The following is a 20,387-nucleotide window of genomic DNA, read 5'->3' as shown; positions in this document are numbered from 1 at the left end:
CAGATTTTACGATTGGACTAAAGGTCATGGGTTGTAATGCAGCGGCGTGAAGTTTTGAGACTGCAAAAAATACACAAGCAAGAAAAAGGAGAATAAGAAATGACCCCCAGTGTGCAGGTAAAAAAACTTGATCTCTACGTGATATATGTGGAAGAAAAGGTGGGAAAAAATACACATAAGCACCATGTGTATGTGTATTACTTACCATATCTCATTTGTCTGTGGGCTAACAAATCCAAGTGAGAAAGAAAGGATCAATAACAATCAATGTGCACAGTGCGTTTCAACCAAACCTCCCATACTGGAGCTTGCTCAAAGCCAATACTGCAGAAATGCTGCCGAGCGTTAACACAAAGTCCAAACTGGAAACTCTTGAATTATGCAAAACAGCCATGACCCTCGTCGGAAGCTAAATAGACTTCCAAAGCGTTGTTTGAAGGGCTTTCCCGGTGCTGAAAGTACTTTTGAAACCCATTTTCCCGGTGAAAAGGCCGTCCTGTTTAAGAGGCAGACAAGCACGGGCAGAATGTGGACCGGCACTCCATTAACGCTGGAAAAGTTTGTACAATGACTCAGTGACGATCTCTCAGCTTTAAGCCGCAAACACTGACACAAAACATCGACCTCGGCAGTTTTTAGAATCACGGAGGGTGTTTTTTTGTATAAAGTAAGGCCTGATTCCCTCTTTAATCACAGTGTTTCATTTCATTACAGACGCAGGAGCGTTCAGTAATTCCATACTCAAAGCTGCTCTCCTTTCACAGAAAATTACATTTAGAGAAATAGATGGGATGCAGTAACAGTAATTGAGCTTTCAATAACTTCAGCAAACTGCTCAGATGATCTTTTGATTATCAAACACTTTTTGCTTTTCATTTTTCTCCGAGGACTTCGTTATCGGTTCCTCAGATTTTAATTTCCCTCCGAAAGATATACTTTTGTCCTTGGAAATGAAATAGGCTATCAGACGGTTTGTTTGGCTTACTTTCATTTAGAGACAGATAATAAAGCACATCGTTTTGGAGAGTCAAGTCAGGTCAATTGTCTTGTTTGAATAAGAGAGACTTACATTTTAGCATTGAAAAGACACAGAAAGGTGAGATTTTGTTATTTTTCTGGCATGCATATCGTGTGTTTTCACGCCACAGCTCATGTTAAAGGTCCACTGTGTAGGATTTAGTGCAGTGAGCTTGCAGATCGCAACCAGCTGAATATCTTTCTCCTCATCCTCCATCTCTGGCCTTCACTTCAATGTAAAAAAGCCTCTCTAGACCCAGTGATTGGTTTGTCTGTTCTGGACTGCTGTAGAAACATGGCGGTGCAACAGGGCGAGCTCCCTCTGTAGATATAAAGAGGTCATCCTAATCTAATGAAAACACAACAACTCTTATTTTCAGGTGATTAAACACTAATGAAATGGTAATTGCGAATCTTATATTCCCTCTCTGCCAATAGATCCCACTAAGTCCTCCACACTGGACCTTTCAGGGCTAAATTACTGTGTTTTCTTACCCATCTTAGGTGTGAGCATGGTGAGATCCAGGTGGCTGTGCTGGTAGTCATGGTGGTGGTTTCCTATTGTAAAAAGAACACAGCGTTAATTTCAACACGACAGATTCACGTGACGAGAAGAAAATCAGACATGTCATCAGGCTTCTTAGTGCTTAACGCTCAGTGAATCAACAGAAGCTTATTGTACCTCTTGACCTTTGTGGTATCCGGTAATACCACCTATCTTTGAGATTCTGCAACCCCGAACACCCCAGAAGTTTACTTGATGAACACACAATTCAACAGTTTGACCATTTGTAGGCACCGTAATTGTAAGTGCTTTCCAAAGGCAACTGGGCTCGGTGGTCCTAGAAGACGTTTCGCCTCTCATCCAAGAGCCTTCTTTAGTTCTAACTGACTGGTGCCATGACTCATGCGACCCTAACAACTCACATGATAGCCGGGTGGGTCGCTGATCCTGCAAGAGGATAAATGCCTGGGACTCCCCACCAGTCAGTTAGAACTTGCAGGTAAAGTGATAAATAAATAACCTTGTCCTGCCTTGTAATCCTCACACCTTTTGCTGCGTCATCCTGGGCAATTGGGTAAAAAATGTGTTTTGGGATCCGGACCTTTTTTAAAGGTGGTTGAGTCTTTGTAATCCAATACACTTGCTGTCAAATTCAGCAGTTATCTCCTTACCGTCAGCTAGCTGTGCTGAAAAATAAAAGCCTGTGTTCGAACACAGGCCTGGATCTGTACACGGGAAACAATGTGGCTCCGCACAACAGTCCGAGAGCTGCGAGCCATTCGCCAGCGTTTTTCACATGTAAAATTTGTGATGTGCATGTAGTTTACTGAGGTGTGCTGTTGCAGTGACGTTAGCTCTGGTAGCATGTGGGTCTGGAGCTGGTGCGCTGCCCTCTCGCCCTCTCTGTATGTTGGCTGCATGTCCATGAATTCGGAGGATGCAGCTGCTGAAGTATTTGTTTGGCTGTTGAGTTCAAACATCAATCTTTCTCCAGAATGACTTTTAAAGATAGTCCCTGTGTGAGTTCCACACAAGCAAAACTCAAGCATAAGTCAGCTTTTCCCTCCTGTCCACTCAGTGTTTGCTGTTTCCCCTGATACGGGAGCTTTGATTTGTTCGGTGTGTCTCAGACGAGCGCTAAACTGTCACGGCTCAGTTGTGGGACTGTGAGCGTTTCTTCCGTTTGACGGAATCCACAGCGTACCACTGCTTTGCCAAAATGATTGATTACAGCCTCTTTCTACGGGAACACGGAGGCAGCTACACCTCGTGGTGATCCATCTTTGCTCTGAGTGAGTCGTTTGATGTTGCACTAATATTGTTATGTGTTGTTTGAGTGGTTAAAGAACAAAGCGGCATCATCTGAGAGCTCCATCACTGAGCAGCACCGGGAGCTCACATAATTTCAGAGAGTGAAAATATTGCTTTTATTCAATTACGTCTGGTGGGTTTGAACAGCAGAGCATACAAAACATGAATATGTGATAGTTGTACCTTATTTGCATTTAAATATGTTCATCTATCATCCTATGAGAGTGCTTAAGACAATACAAACACAGCTCTGATGGCTTAAAACTACATATATGAGCGTTACAAAGCTTTGAACTGACAACAGGGGGGTTGTGTTCAGCTTTTGTTAAAGATCAGTGTCTGTATTTCAATCATGATGCCTTCCCAGCGGGTGGATGTGACATTTCTGACAAATGTTATTTCACTTTTGCTGAGCTCTAAGCCAGTATAAAGATTAATCTCACAGATTTAAATGCTGTGCTGGAATTTCTTGTTAATCTCAAGTGAAATTGATATTCAGTGCACAAAAACAAGGAACGTAAAGACTGCAGTTAAATGCTTTTAAGTAGCTGTGTGCCATAATTAAAAAACAAGTGTTACTCGGTCCGTTCTCCCTGCAGCTGTGCTCTGCTTTCCAATCACACAGGTTTGATCAAGGGACCAATTATAACAGCTACAGAAAGCTCGGCTAAATTACCCTGCCATGAACTTGAAATTAAAGCAGTTTTGCACCAAATAAATAACAACCTTTTACTATCTGTGTAATTGTGAAAACAGTTTTTCCTCCTTCCACAGCCGAGAAACCAACTACCTCATAAATTTCACACATTAAAATGTAACACAAGTGTTTAACCAAGGTTCAAAAGTTTATCGCCCTGCGTGGATGGTTTTTCATGGAGGTAATCTCTGGTTCAGGGTTTGCATTCCCGTGATCCAATTATCCCCTTTATGACAGATATCTGATTGTTATGGCTCGTGTTCGCAGCCACTTTGATGCTAAACCGAGCACACGCTGTAAAAAGAAGAAATATATTGTTTTTTTATGTTGAGGGTAAATTTCACCGAGGAGTCTGGTCCCGGCACTCGATGATGGAGGGAAGCATGAATCAGCCCCAGAAAGTGAGCAATCACACAACACAAAGCAGAGAGAGAACACATTCACACTAAAGACAGTTATTTCTTAGCTGGAGTGTTTGCTGCGTCAGTGTAGTTTGGTCAGCGCAGAACAGCGTCACCACAACTCAAGAGGAACCAAAGAAAATGCAACAAGACGCCTGAAAAGGTGAATCTGTGCTGTGATGATCTGAACAACTGAGAGGAACCCAAGATCGGGAGAGGCGTGTTTGGAGAATATCCCGCGCTCATATTTCTCTGTTATAACACAAACACCCAAAAACACCATGCCAAGTCACAGCTACCAGCATCTGGATGGAGTCTCTTTCCAGTGTTTGTCGCTCTGCATTTGCAGCTTCTACAACATGTGCAGCTAACCTGACAGAACATGTGTAAATGAGCTTAAATGATACAGAAAATCGTGGAAGATGTGGACTATATAAAAGTATGTGGACACCAAGACCTTACACCCACATTTGATTGTTGAAAATCCCAAAATCTGCTCATATAACAGGCTCCACTCTTCTGGTTTCCAGTTCAGATGCTGAACCTGCTGCAGGGTTTCGCTTCCACTCAGCCACATCAGTGAGGTCCAACACTGATGTGGGATCATAAGGTCCAGACATGCAGCGATGGAGCTGGAGATGATGCAGACCTGTTGAATGCGCTCTAACCCTCTGGAATACCTTTCCTTTATGCGCCTGTCTTTGTGCACAGGGGCATGTTGAATGAAGGGGTCTTCACCGAACAGTCAGCACAAAGTTTGAAGCACATCATTTCCGACTCCCCCTCCAAAAAAACAACAAAAAAAACCCCAACAACAAAACAGAGCTCCTTCACAAACAATCTTCTAAAACACTGTAAACATAGAATAAGCTCATACATTGCAAATGTTACTCAAACGGGAGGAAATGGAGCATTTGTTGGGGACTATTTTCAGCGGTGGATGAATCCACATTTGGTGCTGCAGTGAGTGTTTGTGGCAGCAGGATGGTTTGTGTGTGTGTGTGTGTGTGTGTGTGTGTGTGTGTGTGTGTGTGTGTGTGTGTGTGTGTGTTCATGGTAATGAGGGAACATGTCAGCTGGAGCAACTGTGTGTTTTTCAGAGTTTTTGGACAATGATGGAGCTCTATGGCACAGAGGAAGGAGGTCTATCAGGCTTGTTAGCAGATATATTCAGTGTTAGTTTTGGTCTTTTCATGAGATTTGTTTGGACAAATACAGAATATCTCCAGACTTACACTTTTGTGATATATGTAGGTGTGTAAAGTAAGCTATTAAAGTGCTACAAGGAATGTAAAAAAGACACATCAGGAGCTAAAGTCCCTGATTTTCTTTGATGTTAAAGCTTTAAACTGCTGCTGTAAAGCCAGAACGCTCCGACAGTGGAGGAAGCGTCAGGGGAATTATTCCTCTTTTTCCAGATATCAGTTTCATCATTCACACCGAGCCGTTGACGTCCAGCTGACACAGAGCTCGGCACTATGTGAAGTATATGGAGGATAACATACCTGCTAAGTGTTAATACATAATGCAGCAGCTCTCGCCGACAGTAAAGTGTGTCACATGGATTGGCTGCAGCTCTGTCGCAAATGAATCGAGTGCTTCCAGGTTCCGGCGGGTGGACAGAGGGGATCCCACTGTGACCCAGATCCATTTTAAACGCCTCGCTCTGGGGAGGCTGACGGACAGACGCTGGCCACAGAGAGAGCCCGTGCTATGTCATTATGCTGGCAGAGTGTGAAGCGCCATGTGGAGCTGGTGGGACACATCACCTCGTTTTGCCCTTGTGCATATATGCATGCGTGAGAGGGAGTGGTCGAGTGACATCGAGGGAAAGCGAGAGAGAGAGAAGACGAGAGCGTGCTGCTTTTAAGTGTCTCCACCTTAAAGGAGGTACAGTACCTTCAAAACAGTTTACAATCTGAAGATCTGAGGAAATGACATCACTATCTGACGAATGGACAGTTTACATCTGCCGCAGTTCATCATCATTACCGCGAAATGAACAGACCTATCTGAACAAATCGGCCCTGAATCGAGGAGCTCCAGAGAGTAACAAGTCAGGAAATTAAAGTTCCCGGCATGCATTTGATTTTGAGCTCCCACTGGAATGATCAAGTGTGAACAGATGAATGTGCAGTGATGAGCGCTCAGTCAGCAGGTTGTTTCTGTGGATCTTCAGGTCACAGCAGGTTTGTCTGCTTTCGCTTCAGATGCTGCAGTGGTCTGCTGCTCGTCAAGGCTGATCAATGGACAATACTGATACTATACATTGCACTTTCTAATAATTCAACTGGGAAACTGTCTGAAAAATCCAGGTCCTTCAACACATTCATGCAAAAATTCTGTAGATCCAGATAAAGAAAACGGTATGTGCGTCATGACCTGTTGCCTTCTTCTTGTTGACGCCACATCTCTCTTCAATAAAACACAGCTGAGCCTCTTAATGGCACTTCTCAGTGTACTGGGTATTTAAAAAATTCACACTTTCCCAGTAGCATTTTCCACTTTGTGCACTCAGCTCACTCTGCACATGAATCAACCTCATCTTCCTCTTCCTCTATCATCCCCTGCTGGCGACCAGTCGCTCTTTCTGCCTCTGCTGGAAAAGCATCTTCTCACATGTTCGGTCCACACGAGCGCCGAGCCTCTCAGCCTTCCCCACCCAGCGTCAGCAGCTGGACCGACGGCGGAGCTCCTCGGAGTCTGTGAATTACTAACAAGGATAAGCACAGATTTATCTGATGTCTTCTTCGATATGTCAGAAGTAACATCACACAAAGCTGCCGTTATCCTTGCCGTGGAATATAGGACTCCATGAAGAAAGAGGCAGACAACAGAGAAGAGACTGAGGGATCCGAGAGGACGACTGAGGCTGAACGATGTCTGAGCTGAGAGGAAAACCTGTGACAGAAATCTAAATCTAATGTAAAACATACATGAACTTCAACCATCCTGGTTTACTCCATAAGGCTTTAATGCTGCGACACACAATGTGCTTCCAGCTTTGTGGCAACAGTTTGACATGTTGCAATGGGAAAAGGACAAACACAATGTCCCCGTGCACCAAGCCGGGTCCATAAAGAAACACTGCTCCCAGTAAGAACTCGACCGGCTGAGGCAGAGCCCATCCGACACCCTGAACGCTGACCGTCTGCCAGGCTTTCAGAGGCGTTCACGCCACAAACAACACCCCATTAAAGTCAAGTCTGTGGCAGCATGTTGCTCCAGGAGCTGGAAATGTATTAAAATAAAAGAGGAAGTGGTTTTTTTTTTGTGGCTGAATGGGAACAAATCCCAAACATCAGGTGGAAAACCTAAAACCAGAAGCATGGAGGCTCATCAGATTCATGCTCAGCGGAGCGTTCATTGCTGTCCACATACTTATGGCCATAAGTGTGTCAAACTTCTTTTAAGCTATGTGACAAATTAAATCTGTTTGTTGAGCTCATACGACAAAGACTGAAAGTAGTTTTAAGTTTGCATCAGTTCTTCTTGAACATCTGCAGAAGAGTTTCCTGATGAAACGTTGATGCTTCAAAGCTGAAAAGCAGAATTTAATAAGACTCATGGCACAAACACAAGAGAGTGTATGGCAGAGGCAATTAAGTGAAGACAAACCAAGCATTTTCAAACTTTCTTATCATGTTTGGTGTGAGGGAAAGGCAGCAGAGTCTTCCAAAAATGAATTATCCTCTAAGTTATTTTCCAGAATTACATTCCGTGTTTTCCCGTAATTGCATTGGTAGTTTGGCACAAAGGAACTGTTGATAAGCAGGATGATAAAAAGATTAAATAAAGGAGAAAAGGAAGTGTTTGTGAGGACACCACGCACTGGAAAATTACCACTGAGATCTTTTAATGACTTTGCAATTATGAGCCGAGCTCGGATGCTCGTTGGCATTTAACAAAGAGCGCGCAGAATGCTAATTCTGAAAGTTTACGTCTTTCACTTCAGTTTAAGGAGGCGTTCCAGTTGAGATGTGGCTAATTTGAGTTCACGCCAGTTCACACGCTGATCAGACACGATGTGCAGTCGTGCTTCATGTAAAATTCACAGTGAACTCCGAGTTCACCCTGAACAAATGACTGAAGAAAACTCCTCGTTTAGCTTCCGATGTGCACTCCAGCACCACAGAGATGGAGGCTGTTTCCGCTTCACGTCTTCCTGTTTGTGCGTCTGTCGCCAGTTCTTTGAGTCCGACAGATCGGTGTGTATTGTGTGGCTCAGGCAGCCCCCCCTCCCCTCCGAGAGGAGCAGAGACAGGAGAAGCGAGGCGACCGGCTCGGCATTACACATGACGACTTCCCACCAGGGCCCCCGAGGCCGAGGATCTTCATTTCTCCTTCATCGATTAGGGATTGTGTGTCGCAGCTCCTGGGCACATCGTGCGCTCCTGACATGCTTTTTCCAGTCAGGGGAGGCACAGCCTGTTGTTCTTCCCCCTCAGGCTGACCTTGTGACTTCTTAACAAAAACACTAAATTCCTGCAGACAAACTGTGGAGCTGTCCACAGCCTGCAGGCCAAACGGGCAGCCATGAATGAGCGTGGAGGGCGAGGAAAGAAAACAAGGATGTTTCTGAAATATACACTCTGAAAAACCTCCATTTTATCCACAGATGAGGACTTTTGTGGTTCGTCTGTTTTGGGCGAGTTTCTGATTCCAGGAACTCGCTTCAGGACAGCATAATGAATAAAGTCCTCCAGTGTCTGGATGGTGAGGTATGCAGACTTGTGATCTCTGCGACCGAACTAATCAAATCTTTTTTGTCTGTGATTGAGTCTTAAAAAAATTCTCTTTGTCCAGCTTCATTTCTGGGACAAGTCTCGTCCAGGTCTTCAATGTCGTCTGGTCAAGTGGACTCATGCTGCTGAATTAGCTTCATATTGTTATTGTTATCAACGTAACATCGACACTAAACGTTGATACATGATAAAATGGTCAGCAAACTGCTGGATGTATGAAAAGGCAAAGAAGCAACATTATTCATTGATTTAAAATAAATGTTTGCGTCCAAATGAAGAATGTAAGTCCAACATTTATTCTCTTTTAACTCTGTTTTTGGTCTCCACCAAGTCACGCTGAGTCTCTAACTGTGTCCGTTTGCTGTGTGAGGGACAGCAGTGAGAATAAAAACCGAAACAATGAGCTGAAAGATGCTAAAATGCTCCTTAGAGCTGAGGGGAGCTGCAGCGTTTAGTGATTATTCTCTTTGGATTCATCATCACACGCATGAAACCCAAAAAAAAAAAACAGATATACTATAAAAAATGTCACAATCAGCCTTAAAATCACAGAATATAACATGCACGCCTGCCGATTAGTAGACATTTTCACTTGTTTTAAGAGAAAAGACTTCAAATTACAGACAAAAAGACTTGAAAAGATCATTTTTGGTTTTTGGCAGTGTAAGAAATTGGAGACTTGAATGGATGAGAAAATACTGGAAACTGAGAAGAGTTTGTTTAACCGTGATTAACATGAAGATTTTTCTTTGTAAATCCAGCGAACGTAACCTTGGTGTTCCCAGAGAGCAAACAAAAAGGAAGAAGCATCAGTGTGTCGCCTTTTAGTGCTGCTCAGAGAATCTTTTATCAGGGCGCCTTTGAGGACGTGGGTGTTATTTTACAGCCGTTTCCGTCAGCGGAGCATTTCTTGGCTCAGTGCTGCATGTCTTTGAGTGGCTTTGTCTCCTTCACACTTCTGCCACTTTCACAGAATTAAAGCGACAAGCGCCCTTCTCTCTCCTGCCTCATGAGTAATGTGTGATGATTACAACAGATAATTGCATCTATTTACATATAAATGTGATTGATACTTGTCCTACAGAGTTAAGCTTCCTTAAGCCGCTGCAGGAGCCGTTTGCCACTGATCTTATTATAATCTATCCATAATATTTGGCTCCTCCATCTGAAGTTACTTAATTAAATGATCATTCGCGACAAGCAAACAATTGGGGATGATGATGCTAATTAACGACGGCTGAACACTGTGAGCCGCTACGTGTTGAGAGACGCAACTATTGCATTCGTCTAATGGTGTTTATTAGGAGACTTATGATTAATACGACTTCATAAAGAGACGGAGGAAGATCTGTTTTTCCCAGCAGCAGAGACGGAGCAACAGCAGCGCCGCACACTGTCTGAGAGGCCGCGGGCCTAATTGATTAGGTGCTGTCATCCAGAATATCGACCGCCCTCATAAGAATCTCAAATGAGCGCTCGGGTGATAATGCCAGCTCTCGTTAAAATCTGAGCGCAGTGGGACTTTTGGAAATGTCAAGACAAACCCAAACGGTTTTAAAACAGGGGGACCTTTTTAAATAGATGCCATAAATCCAATTTTCATAACAACTAGCAACAATGTCTTGATTGTGTATTCATAAATTGAAGATATAATCAAGTTTCTGTTCCTTCTACCTGCTGTGCTTTTTAATTTTTATTGGCGCTGCCTGGAGCCCCTGGGTGAAGGTGTTAAGAACATTTGCTCACCCTGCGTAGCCTCGTGTCAAACATGCCCTGCAGTCAGGTTGCGCCTCAACAGGTACGCCGTCTGACTGCTCATTAAAACTTTGGCTCCAAGCCCAAACAGCCTCTGGCTTCTTTTGAACCCGTAACGTGTCTGACTCTTGCTGGTGGGCTGCAGGTGTGACGTGTTTGCCAAAAGGTGTGTGGTCGGCGGTTTGGCCCCAGGTCGGACCGAGCCTCCGCTTCCTTTGACGTACTGTAATAATCCTGACACACTTTCACTCACACTGCACGCTTCAAGTGGCGCGACGCCACGACCTTTCAAGAAGCGCCACATGTCACGGTGCAACACAGTCTCCTAGAAATTACATTTGTTTTACTAAATTGCTTTCGTGCTCATGATGTGTTTACCGGTGTAGTCATCACCAGCGAGCAGGGTTCACATCCTGAGTCCCGGCTGTGCTTCAGTTCAGGGAACTGAAGACTTTAACGTTGGAGGAAGACGGTTTAGTCGGTTAAATGGTGATTCGCTCGTTGTGTTTTGTGATTAAAGGCACGGTGGTGGTAGATTTTCTGCCAGTGTCTAAACATGTTGTACTGCGAGATCAGATATTTTGGTAAATGAAACATGTAGTCCATCAACATCTTTTTGATTTGTCAGATAATTAACATTTCTTCATTTCGTCAACCTTTCACCCCGAGTTCCTCCCGAAGATATTTTGCAACCTAACAACATCACATACCTGCATGTCAGGAAAATAAATGTTGTTTTCCGCCTGAGGACGAGTTACACTTCTGACTGCAGCAGCAACATGTACTGCGACTAAACATCTGAAAACAAGGGCGTCACACAAACGCTGTCCTAACAATGACCTTCCCCTTACTTCTGATGAACTGGGTTGGATGTCACCCCACCGTGATTCCAGTAAGACTCCTCTAACAGGACGAGGACACCTGCTGTCCCCCAGGGGTCACCCCTTCACCCCATGCTGTTCAAGGCCTGCCTACCACTGTCTTATTTAGTTTTTATTCTTCTTCAGAGTCTTTGCTTTCAAGACTTTTAGGCAGCCGAGATCCAAGTAAAATCAGTTTACACCTGAGATGTACATTTTGTGGTTTAAGCCATGAATGTTGTGGATCAGTTCAACTGCAGCTTTAAAGCAGGGTGAGAAACATCCACACCCACTGTTTTCAGCTGTATGTAACCCCACACACTGATGGCGTCTTCAGACAGATCTGTGTGTGAACTCTTTCAGATGCATCAGCACACATCCGCGATAATGGTGGGACCTCACAATGTAGACGAACAAAGACCTGCATGGACAACCAAAACCTCACCTGAGTGCAAGATCCTGTTTGAATCCAAATTCTAGCTTCTGATTGGATGAGACAAACCAGAATTCTGGGAAATCCCCATGACATCATAGCAAAAAGAAGAATCGGTGCACCCCTCCCTACCTCACCTTTCCACTGCCACACAGAGCTGCTACAGGAGGTGAATCACTGCTGATCAAACATTTGTACTTTAATTAGCCTCGGCCACATTATTCCTGGTCGCCTCTCTCTCTCTCTCTCTCTCTCTCTCTCTCTCTCTCTCTCTCTCTCTCTCTCTCTCTCTCTCTCTTTTGCTAACCCACACACACACACACACACCCACATGCCTTTACAGACACACACACACACACACACACACACACACACACACACACGCCTTTACAGACAGACACACACACACACACACACACACACACACACACACACACACGCCTTTACAGACAGACAGACACACACACACACACACACACACACACACACACACACACACACACACACACACACACACACACACACACACACACACACGTTAAAGGTGCAGATAGTGGTAGTGTAACTCAATGTTGCTTCCCACCATCTTGTTATCAGAGACTTCTCATATCTCTTTGTCAAGCCTTGCGGTCTCTCTCTCTCTCTCTCACACACACACACACACACACACACACACACACACACACACACACACACACACACACACACACACTTGCTTGCTGCCTTTATGCTTCTTCGTGTAGGTGCTTGTGTTGTAGTTGTAGCCAGACAATAGATGTTTGCTGATTGAAGGATTATTGATTGTTTGTGGGGCGGCACGGTGGAGCAGGAGGTAGTGCGCGTGCCTCACAGCGAGAAGGTCAGCGGTTCGATCCCCGGGGTCTTTATGTGTGAAGTTTGCATGTTCTTCCTGTGCATGTGTGGGTTCTCTCCGGGCACTCCGGCTTCCTCCCACAGACCAAAAACATGCTCATTAGGTTGATTGGACTCTAAAATTGTCCTTAGGTGTGAGTGTGAGTGTGAATGGTTGTCTGTATGTATATGTATATATGATCGACTGGCGACTGGTTCAGGGTGTACCCCGCCTCTCGCCCATTGACAGCCGCTACCCTGGAAAGGGATAGTCGGGTATAGACGATGGATGGATGGATGATTGTTGGTGAGTCCTGCTAAAGTTAAATAAAATTTGCTATAAATTTAAAGAGCAGCCCCTTCTGTGACACTGTATGCATGGTTTGGTTATTGGTCCCTGATCTCAGGGTGCTGCCCCCTTATTATTAAATCAGATTAATTTTATTTATATTAATATTAATATAGTTATTACTCTCCTTAATATCTGGTGAGAACCAAACCTGCTCCTACCAGGTCCCAGCAATAGGAGCGAGTTTATGGCATCGATGCAATGCTCCACAGAGGAGTCAGGAGTGTGTTATACCTGAGATTTCAGCACCTAAACATCCCAGATTTTCCCCCATTTAACTATCATTACGCTGCTGTTCCACATGGCCCAACATGCCTCTGGCTATACGTAGTTCATAATGACACGAAACTACGCTGCAGTCCTTTTAGGAAGCACGTTAACTGACGTGTTTCTCAGGGAGGTCTTTTTGTGCTCGCTGTGTGTCCACAGTTGTTGGTTGTCTGCCTGGCGCTCAAAGCACCCCCCTCGGTCCTGCCTGCAGGAGTGATCACTAATTATACAACAGCAGGGAAGCGCGCTGCGAAAAGGTGACTTACTCTCCATAACTTTTCAGAAATGCACTTGTGTTGTTTTTGCACGATCTTCTGTTTGAAGTATGATGTTGACGTAAGGCAGGTGGGTGTTGAAGATGATGATGCTGTGTTGTTTCATGTAGCGTTAAAAGAGATGAGGCGAAATCAGATTATCACAACAGGAAAGAGGATTTATTTGGATGAATACCGATGAGAAAATGTTTTGGGGAACACACGATCTGATCCCAACCGTTCTGATTCAACCATTCAGATTTTGGAAGGGGAGATAGGGAGCAGGTGAGAGGAGGGAGATGAAAGGAGGACAGAGAGAGGAAGAATGTGTATGAAACAGTGAAGTGATTGTCGGCCTTTTGTGTCAGAGCTTTTGAAGAGCTGTCTGGTCTGTACAAAAGGAGAGGTCGCTGAAACGATAAGGGTAGAATACGCGCTCTGTCACGGGTCACAGGTGAAGAAATCCCACCCCGCCAAACAAAGAGAATGAGAAACACAGACGAGAGCAGAGGATGGATGCAGCCCTCCGAGGGATGCGAGACATTTTCTGACTGAGGCAACATCAAAGGGCTGAAGATGAGCGACGGCAAGCAAGAGCCAAACACAAGCCTGGTCTATGAGATCAGGCCTTAGCTTGTGAATTACACGGACGAGGACAAAAGCCACTACACGCCGTTTTTTATCTAAATATATTGATGGGATTGAATGAGAGGCATGAGAAATGAGACAATCCCAGTGTGTTGGCGGTGCTGTCTGTCACTCAGTATCTTCACCGACGACGTGACCAAAACCAATAATATGGCCATCTCACTGAAACTATCAGCTTCATTGATTGTGTTTTGTTTTGCTTTGTTTCGCCTTACCAACAAATTAAAAACATGAAAACAAACTGCAGTTCACTTTAACCGTTTCAGGAACATTTCCATTTTCAGTTGCTCCGACGATGCAATCGATAAAACGCCAAATCCCTCCGAAGGCTTGTTGTCCTGAGCTGCAGTGAATAACATTTACACCTCCTGCTGTAATGACATTTGTAATGCCATTACTACGACCTGCTCCTGTCACTGCTCCCACCGCAGAAAAGCTGCTTTCTTTCTTCACTTTAAATGCCTGATGCGTGGAGTCAATATGAAAGTTTCAGCCTCACAAAGCCCTAAAAACGCTGCACGGGAACAGGCGTCCGGCAGGTATCACACAGCCACAAAAAGCCTGAAATTTAACAAAAAAAGAAAGAAAAGAAAGCAGCTCCATGTGATTTGCATCCCTCAGTATGCAGAGGATGTATGCAGGGGGACCTCAGGGTGTTCATTTACAGTCGGAGATGAAGACAAGAAATCAAACAACAATTTGAGAGATTGATTTTCTGGGAGCCTCGTTGTGCCTTCAAGTGTCTCACATGTTGGAGAAAATGAACTTCCTGCTACCTCTTGTCTTCCATCTGAAGACCCCCGCTGTCGGTGAGCCGCCACCACTCACATTTTGATCTTTGCTTTCATGTCGCTCACCCCTTCCCTCCCCTCCAACCAAACATATCTCACTCTTTAATTAGAGCCGGGAAGCGGCTGCTGCACTCTTTCTGTGCATGTTTTTTTTTTAACTTGAACCTAAAATACATTATTAAATCTGAAGATTGCATTAACTGAGGCAAGAATCCTGAGTGCTTACCGCAAATACGGACCTGTGGCCATTACCATCACACAGACAGCACTTTATATATATTAAGAAAAACAGGAAATTGCACTTTTATGACCAGAAAGATGAAAACAAAATAACAAAACTGAACGTTGCAGAGGTGAGAGATGAAAAGGCTGAAGGCAGAGGGGTGCAGGGGAGTTAGAAAACACACCTCTGCGACTGCGGGAACAAACAACATCCAGGCACTTCTCACAAGACAGAGTGATGCACTAACAAGCCCTCAGAGTGGCTCGTTTTTCCACCTCTTGCTGTTTCTGTTCATTTCGGGTGCCAGACACATCAGTCTGGGGGTTCGCGGGGGTTGTGACTGCTTGGAGATGAAATCCTAGTGGGCATTGCATGACTGGAATCCGTGCAGTGATTCTGGCTCCTGTCTGTGTCGGCTGCTGCTGCTGACGAGGAAACATGATGTCCGAACAGAAGCTTTCGAGGATCGCGAACAGAGGCTGAAGATAAGCAAGCCGGTGCTTTTAAATTGGACAGGAGGTAGCAACGTGCTGCACCACAGAACAAAATATATAGACCATAAAGAACCTGGTCGTAATGAATCACTGCCAGCATCCGTGATGTGAGTGAGCTTTAGTTCAGCCATGAGGATAAGCTATATATGGCAAAAAGCCCTCACACCCTTCTGATCAGGGGATGTTTCATAGTTTGGATATCTATGGGAAATCTTGATGCTGCAGCTGCAGTGATGTTTTAGATAACATGGTTTGTCCAGCTTTGTGGCAGCAGTTTGTCTCAACATGAGCAGAAATGTGTTTTCTCCAGTTTCCTGTGGAAGCACTTGGTCTGCACTGATCAGCGCTGACCTCCACCCCCTTTTCAACACCTTTGGCATGAACCGGAACCCTGAGTTATTACCCAGCACCAGTGCTGGACCTCAGTAATCCTCTTTGAGTCTGAATGGGAGCAAACTGGTGGAGACACTGAGACCAGAAGGCTGTTAATGGTTCTAATGATTTCTGAATGATGCAACGATCACAATTTAGAGGTGTCCACATACTTATGGCCATGTGATGTAAATTCAGTGTTGCGGACAGGCAAGCCAGGCAGTTGCTTGGAGCCCCCAGCCACTGGAGGGGCCCCGGCCAAGTGATTATTGATAGGCCTGGGCTTTCAGGGCCCTCGGTCGGTCCCCGGACCTCACTTTGAGAACCACTAATCTATTTTTTCAGTATTCATCTCAAATGTCCCAGAAATTGTGCATTTATGTGTGCAAAAACCAAATTTTTGCAGCGTGCACGGGTGGGGTGGGGGCCCCAGGGATTTCATGCTTGGAGCCCCAAGAGACCCAAGCAATGCCACTGGTGTTCAGTGCCAAACAAACAGACAGTGAGTAGTTTCAACTGAACATTTAGGTGTAAAAGATAAAGCTCATCAGTCCAAATGCTCCAAAACACGAAAACATATCTTTAAGGAAGCAGCATGTTGCATCACATATAAGCAAGAGTTTCAAAATGAGGTCGTGGGTGAGGGAAAACCTGACGTGCCGCTGAGTTAAATCAGCACGTCTTGATTTTCTTGCATGTGATCTCAAATTGATTGGAGGCAAACTGCAAATGATTGTTGCTCACAAATTACAGGCGTGAAACCCACAGATTTCTTCAAAATGTGGCATCAGCTTTGATTATTGAAATGTGTGAAAATGAGCAAGAGGGAACGATCCCAGCATGCAGCGAACCAGGTGGAAAATCTGCGTTTTGTATGGTTTTTATTTCCTTTCGTTGGATCTCTGCAGAACAATACAGAGTTAATTCATTCTTCTACACTGGTAAAATATTTATACGGGCTGGCTCCGTCAGAGATGTTGTAATTAGTGTTGTAGAGGTCGATAGAGGTCATAGATTAACTTTAAAATGATCTGGTTGACAAATCATCAAGACTGAAGCTCTTCAAATAATCGTCGGAGGAGGAGATTTAAATCTAATTACAAAAGGTCTCCACCAACTTTGCAGAAATGCTGATCTGGAGTTTGTGAAGTAATGAGCCTCCATTATGAACTGGCAGGCACCTCGGTTACTGCTGACACTGTTAGAAACCTATCATCACCTTGGCAGATTAAAACAATCGAGCACAAACATTTCAAATTCATAATTCATTTCCGGCGTGCGGCGCCTGATGAATGGAAGCAGACGGGAGATCATCGTTTGAAAGAAGCCAGTCTGAGGAGCCGTCGTCCCATCAGGTCACTGAGAGGAGCACAAATAACAAAGCGCAGCGGGAAAGATGATTTCAAATAATACCCTGCTAATTAAATTTCTCCAAAAGTCGGGCAAAAGCCATTAAAATGACTCCAGTGCTGTTTGAGTGGAGCGTTATTGAAATTGCATTCGTCTGCAGCACATCAAAAGATAAAAATGGCGATAAGAGAAAAGAATTAAATGTGAGCCGCTGCTGGGTCACATCATTTAATCAGTGTTTCACTGCTCTGCAGCTCCAAATGCACACATGGCCGAAAAGCTGCTGCGTGAGAAGGCGCTTAATCATGAAGTCTGCAAACATACAGGAACGAACACAATCACAGATGTGATCACACAGCAGAGCAGTGTTTGATGTGCAAGTTCAGATGCACAGAGACGAACAGACTGACGCGTGGAGCACACACGAACTGATGTTTATCAAAGAGGACTGCAGGGCGCCCTGATGGCCGAGGGCTCGACGCCCTGATGGCCGAGGGCTCGACGCCCTGATGGCCGAGGGCTCAATGCCCTGATGGCTGAGGAGTCAACGCCCTGATGGGTGAGGGCTCGGCGCCCCGATGACTGAGGGCTCGACGCCCCGACGAACGAGGGCTCGACGCCCTGATGGGTGAGGGCTTGACACCCCGATGAACAAGGGCTCGACGCCCTGATGGCCGAGGGGTCGACGTCCTGATGGTCGAGGGGTCTTTGTTGCATGTTGATCAACGTCTGTCTCTCCCCTCACTCCCTGTCAGATGTCTCATACTGTCATAAAATGATACCAAAGTCATTCAAAAGTAAGAAAAAATGACCTCATGCGTTGACTTTAGATCATGTGTCATAAAGCCCAAAATGGAAAATAAGGCTTTTAGTCCTTTCAGTGATTTATTTTGCAGTCTGGCAATTTGAATCACTGCTGTCAAATATGCACCATAGAGTGCTTTTTATTGGCTGGGCTCATGTTTTATTAGCCTTTTTATCTCCTCTGCTTTGGGCCTTTTCCTTTGTTTAATAATTTCCTCTAAAATTTGGGCAGTCTCTTAATATGAGAACTACACCCTGAAGGATCCACCTCCCAACTTTTGACGACAATAATCGAGATCCAGCATTATTTTAAATGATAGTTTACAGGTAAACGTGAATCAATCAATGAGTTTTGTGTTATAAACAGCCTTAACCACAGCTTCCCATCTCCTACCAACATTTATTTCTCTTCAACCTCACTGTGATCCTCCAATAACCAACGAAGAAGTTGGTAAACATGGTCAACATTACACATCAGCATGTTAGCATTTTGAGCACGTTAGCATGCTGACATTAGCAGTTAGCTCAAAGCAGCTCTGTGGTTGCAGACTCATATTATTCAACCATTATCACAACCCTTAAATGCAAACCTTTCAGAGGTATTCCACTGCTGGAAAGACGTCTTTAAACTGGGACAAAAAGCGCTGAGCTGCTCTGAACCACAGCGCTCCAGTGTTGGGCGACATGCTGCGAGTTGGGTGGAGTTCGGTTTGGGCTCGTCTGCTTTCAGCTAAACAGTCGACTGAAATATGTTTCTGAAAACATCTGAGGTGAGAAACAAGCAATGCAGTAACAGAATCTTCAGTCGTTCTGGATCAGTGCTGCCAAGTTCAGCAGGACTCCCTCAGTTCACAGCTTGATTTGGGTTTTCTTAATCTGACTCTTGTCTGTGGAGGCGTGCATAAGAAAAAGAGTTGATATCTGCAGCTCGAACGACGAGCAGGGAGCTCTGGATGAAGGCAACATGGAGGCATGTTTAACAAAGCTGGTTCATAATCAGCAAAGTTCACACTCATCCACACTCAAAAAACACCTGAATCCTTTGTCACAGATCAACAATTTCTTCCTGTTAAAGCTGAAGACAGATCAAAAATACCCATTTGAGTTTCATATGAGTTGCTATTTGACGACTTGTTGGATCAGTTATTACATATTTTTATATATTTTATGCATTTTTTTCTGCTGTAACATGGCGATGGGCTCCTTCCTCTGGTCTGACACAAAAGGATCCTTCAGAAGGAAAAAGGCTGAACTCCAGAAGGAGACGAGGGCAAACGAGCCCGTGTGGGAACTCTTAAAATACCCTGTTAAGTAGGGCAGCACACGAGGCTCAGGGTGTAGCACGCCGCACGGCAGACCTGTCCACGCAGGGGGGACACGAGTTACATAAACCACCACCAGACACCGCAGCGTCCCGCCAACCGGAGGTCCTGGTGATAAAACGAGGCGGCGAGGCGCTGCGAGTGATCGGGATTCAAATGTCATCATCTCACCTGCTGCACAGCGACTCAGATGACTGGGCAGGGACAGCGCACAGACCTGGGGATTAACTCTGGAGCTTCCACTTTGAATTTTAACACTGTCAGCGAAGCAACTTCTACAGCTGGGGTGTTTTAAAACAAGCGGGCGGAGCGGCGGTGGTTAAAGATTCATGGGCTCCATATTCACAGCCATCCGTTCCACTGATGAGGTCTATAGCGAGGGATTAGGGGAGCCTTGCATATTGTTAAAAGTAAATTGGTGCCTTTCAATTCTCGCAGCATTACCCAGTCTGTCCTGCACATATAATGAATTCCAGTAATGAACTGGCCTTATACAGGAGAGCACAATATAAGCTGTAAAGTGTTGTACTATGCAGACCACATTTGTCACCATTACAGTCAATATTTGGTGACTGCCACAAGATTTATGTGGCCCTGGGGAACAATAAAAGAAGCTTGGCCTAATCTAATGTGAGTCATGATAGTCTCTGTGGCTCCGATAGGCCCAGGTAATGGTCTGCATTATACAATGCAACACCAGCTATTCTCTATCACGTCACCTTGATGCTCTGCTGTATGTGTCACACCGTTAAAGCATTAATATCTTTTTAAGAAGAGTAAAAGCACAAGAGTTAAAAACAGTACAGCAACAAAAAGACGGAGTTGTTCCTAAGTTTTACTTCGAGGCTGACCCAAATATTAAAGACCAAATCGCCTCCTTTTCTATTTGTGCTGTTGTCTCTGGTGACTGAGCTTAACATGGAATCAATTCAAC

At 44.7% G+C, this 20,387-nt stretch overlaps 1 protein-coding gene across 2 annotated transcripts in view; it reads right to left on the bottom strand.

Annotated features, from left to right (window-relative positions):
* Positions 1 to 20,387, bottom strand: part of LOC139344006 (protein shisa-6) — a 66,461-nt gene that overhangs the window by 8,326 nt on the left and 37,748 nt on the right. Inside the window, exons 5-6 of one of the 2 annotated variants that reach the window (XM_070981879.1) lie at positions 1,513 to 1,575; positions 206 to 226 (exon numbers count right to left, since the gene is read on the bottom strand). In XM_070981879.1, coding sequence (XP_070837980.1) covers positions 206 to 226; positions 1,513 to 1,575 — 84 coding nt within the window. The remainder of the gene's footprint in view (positions 1 to 205; positions 227 to 1,512; positions 1,576 to 20,387) is intronic. The other variant, XM_070981880.1, reaches the window with a different exon arrangement.

Source organism: Chaetodon trifascialis, chromosome 15 (assembly GCF_039877785.1).
Source record: "Chaetodon trifascialis isolate fChaTrf1 chromosome 15, fChaTrf1.hap1, whole genome shotgun sequence".
Lineage (NCBI taxonomy): Eukaryota > Metazoa > Chordata > Actinopteri > Chaetodontiformes > Chaetodontidae > Chaetodon > Chaetodon trifascialis.
The sequence above is the reverse complement of the archived record's forward strand: the minus strand, read 5'-3'. Positions and strand labels throughout refer to the sequence as shown.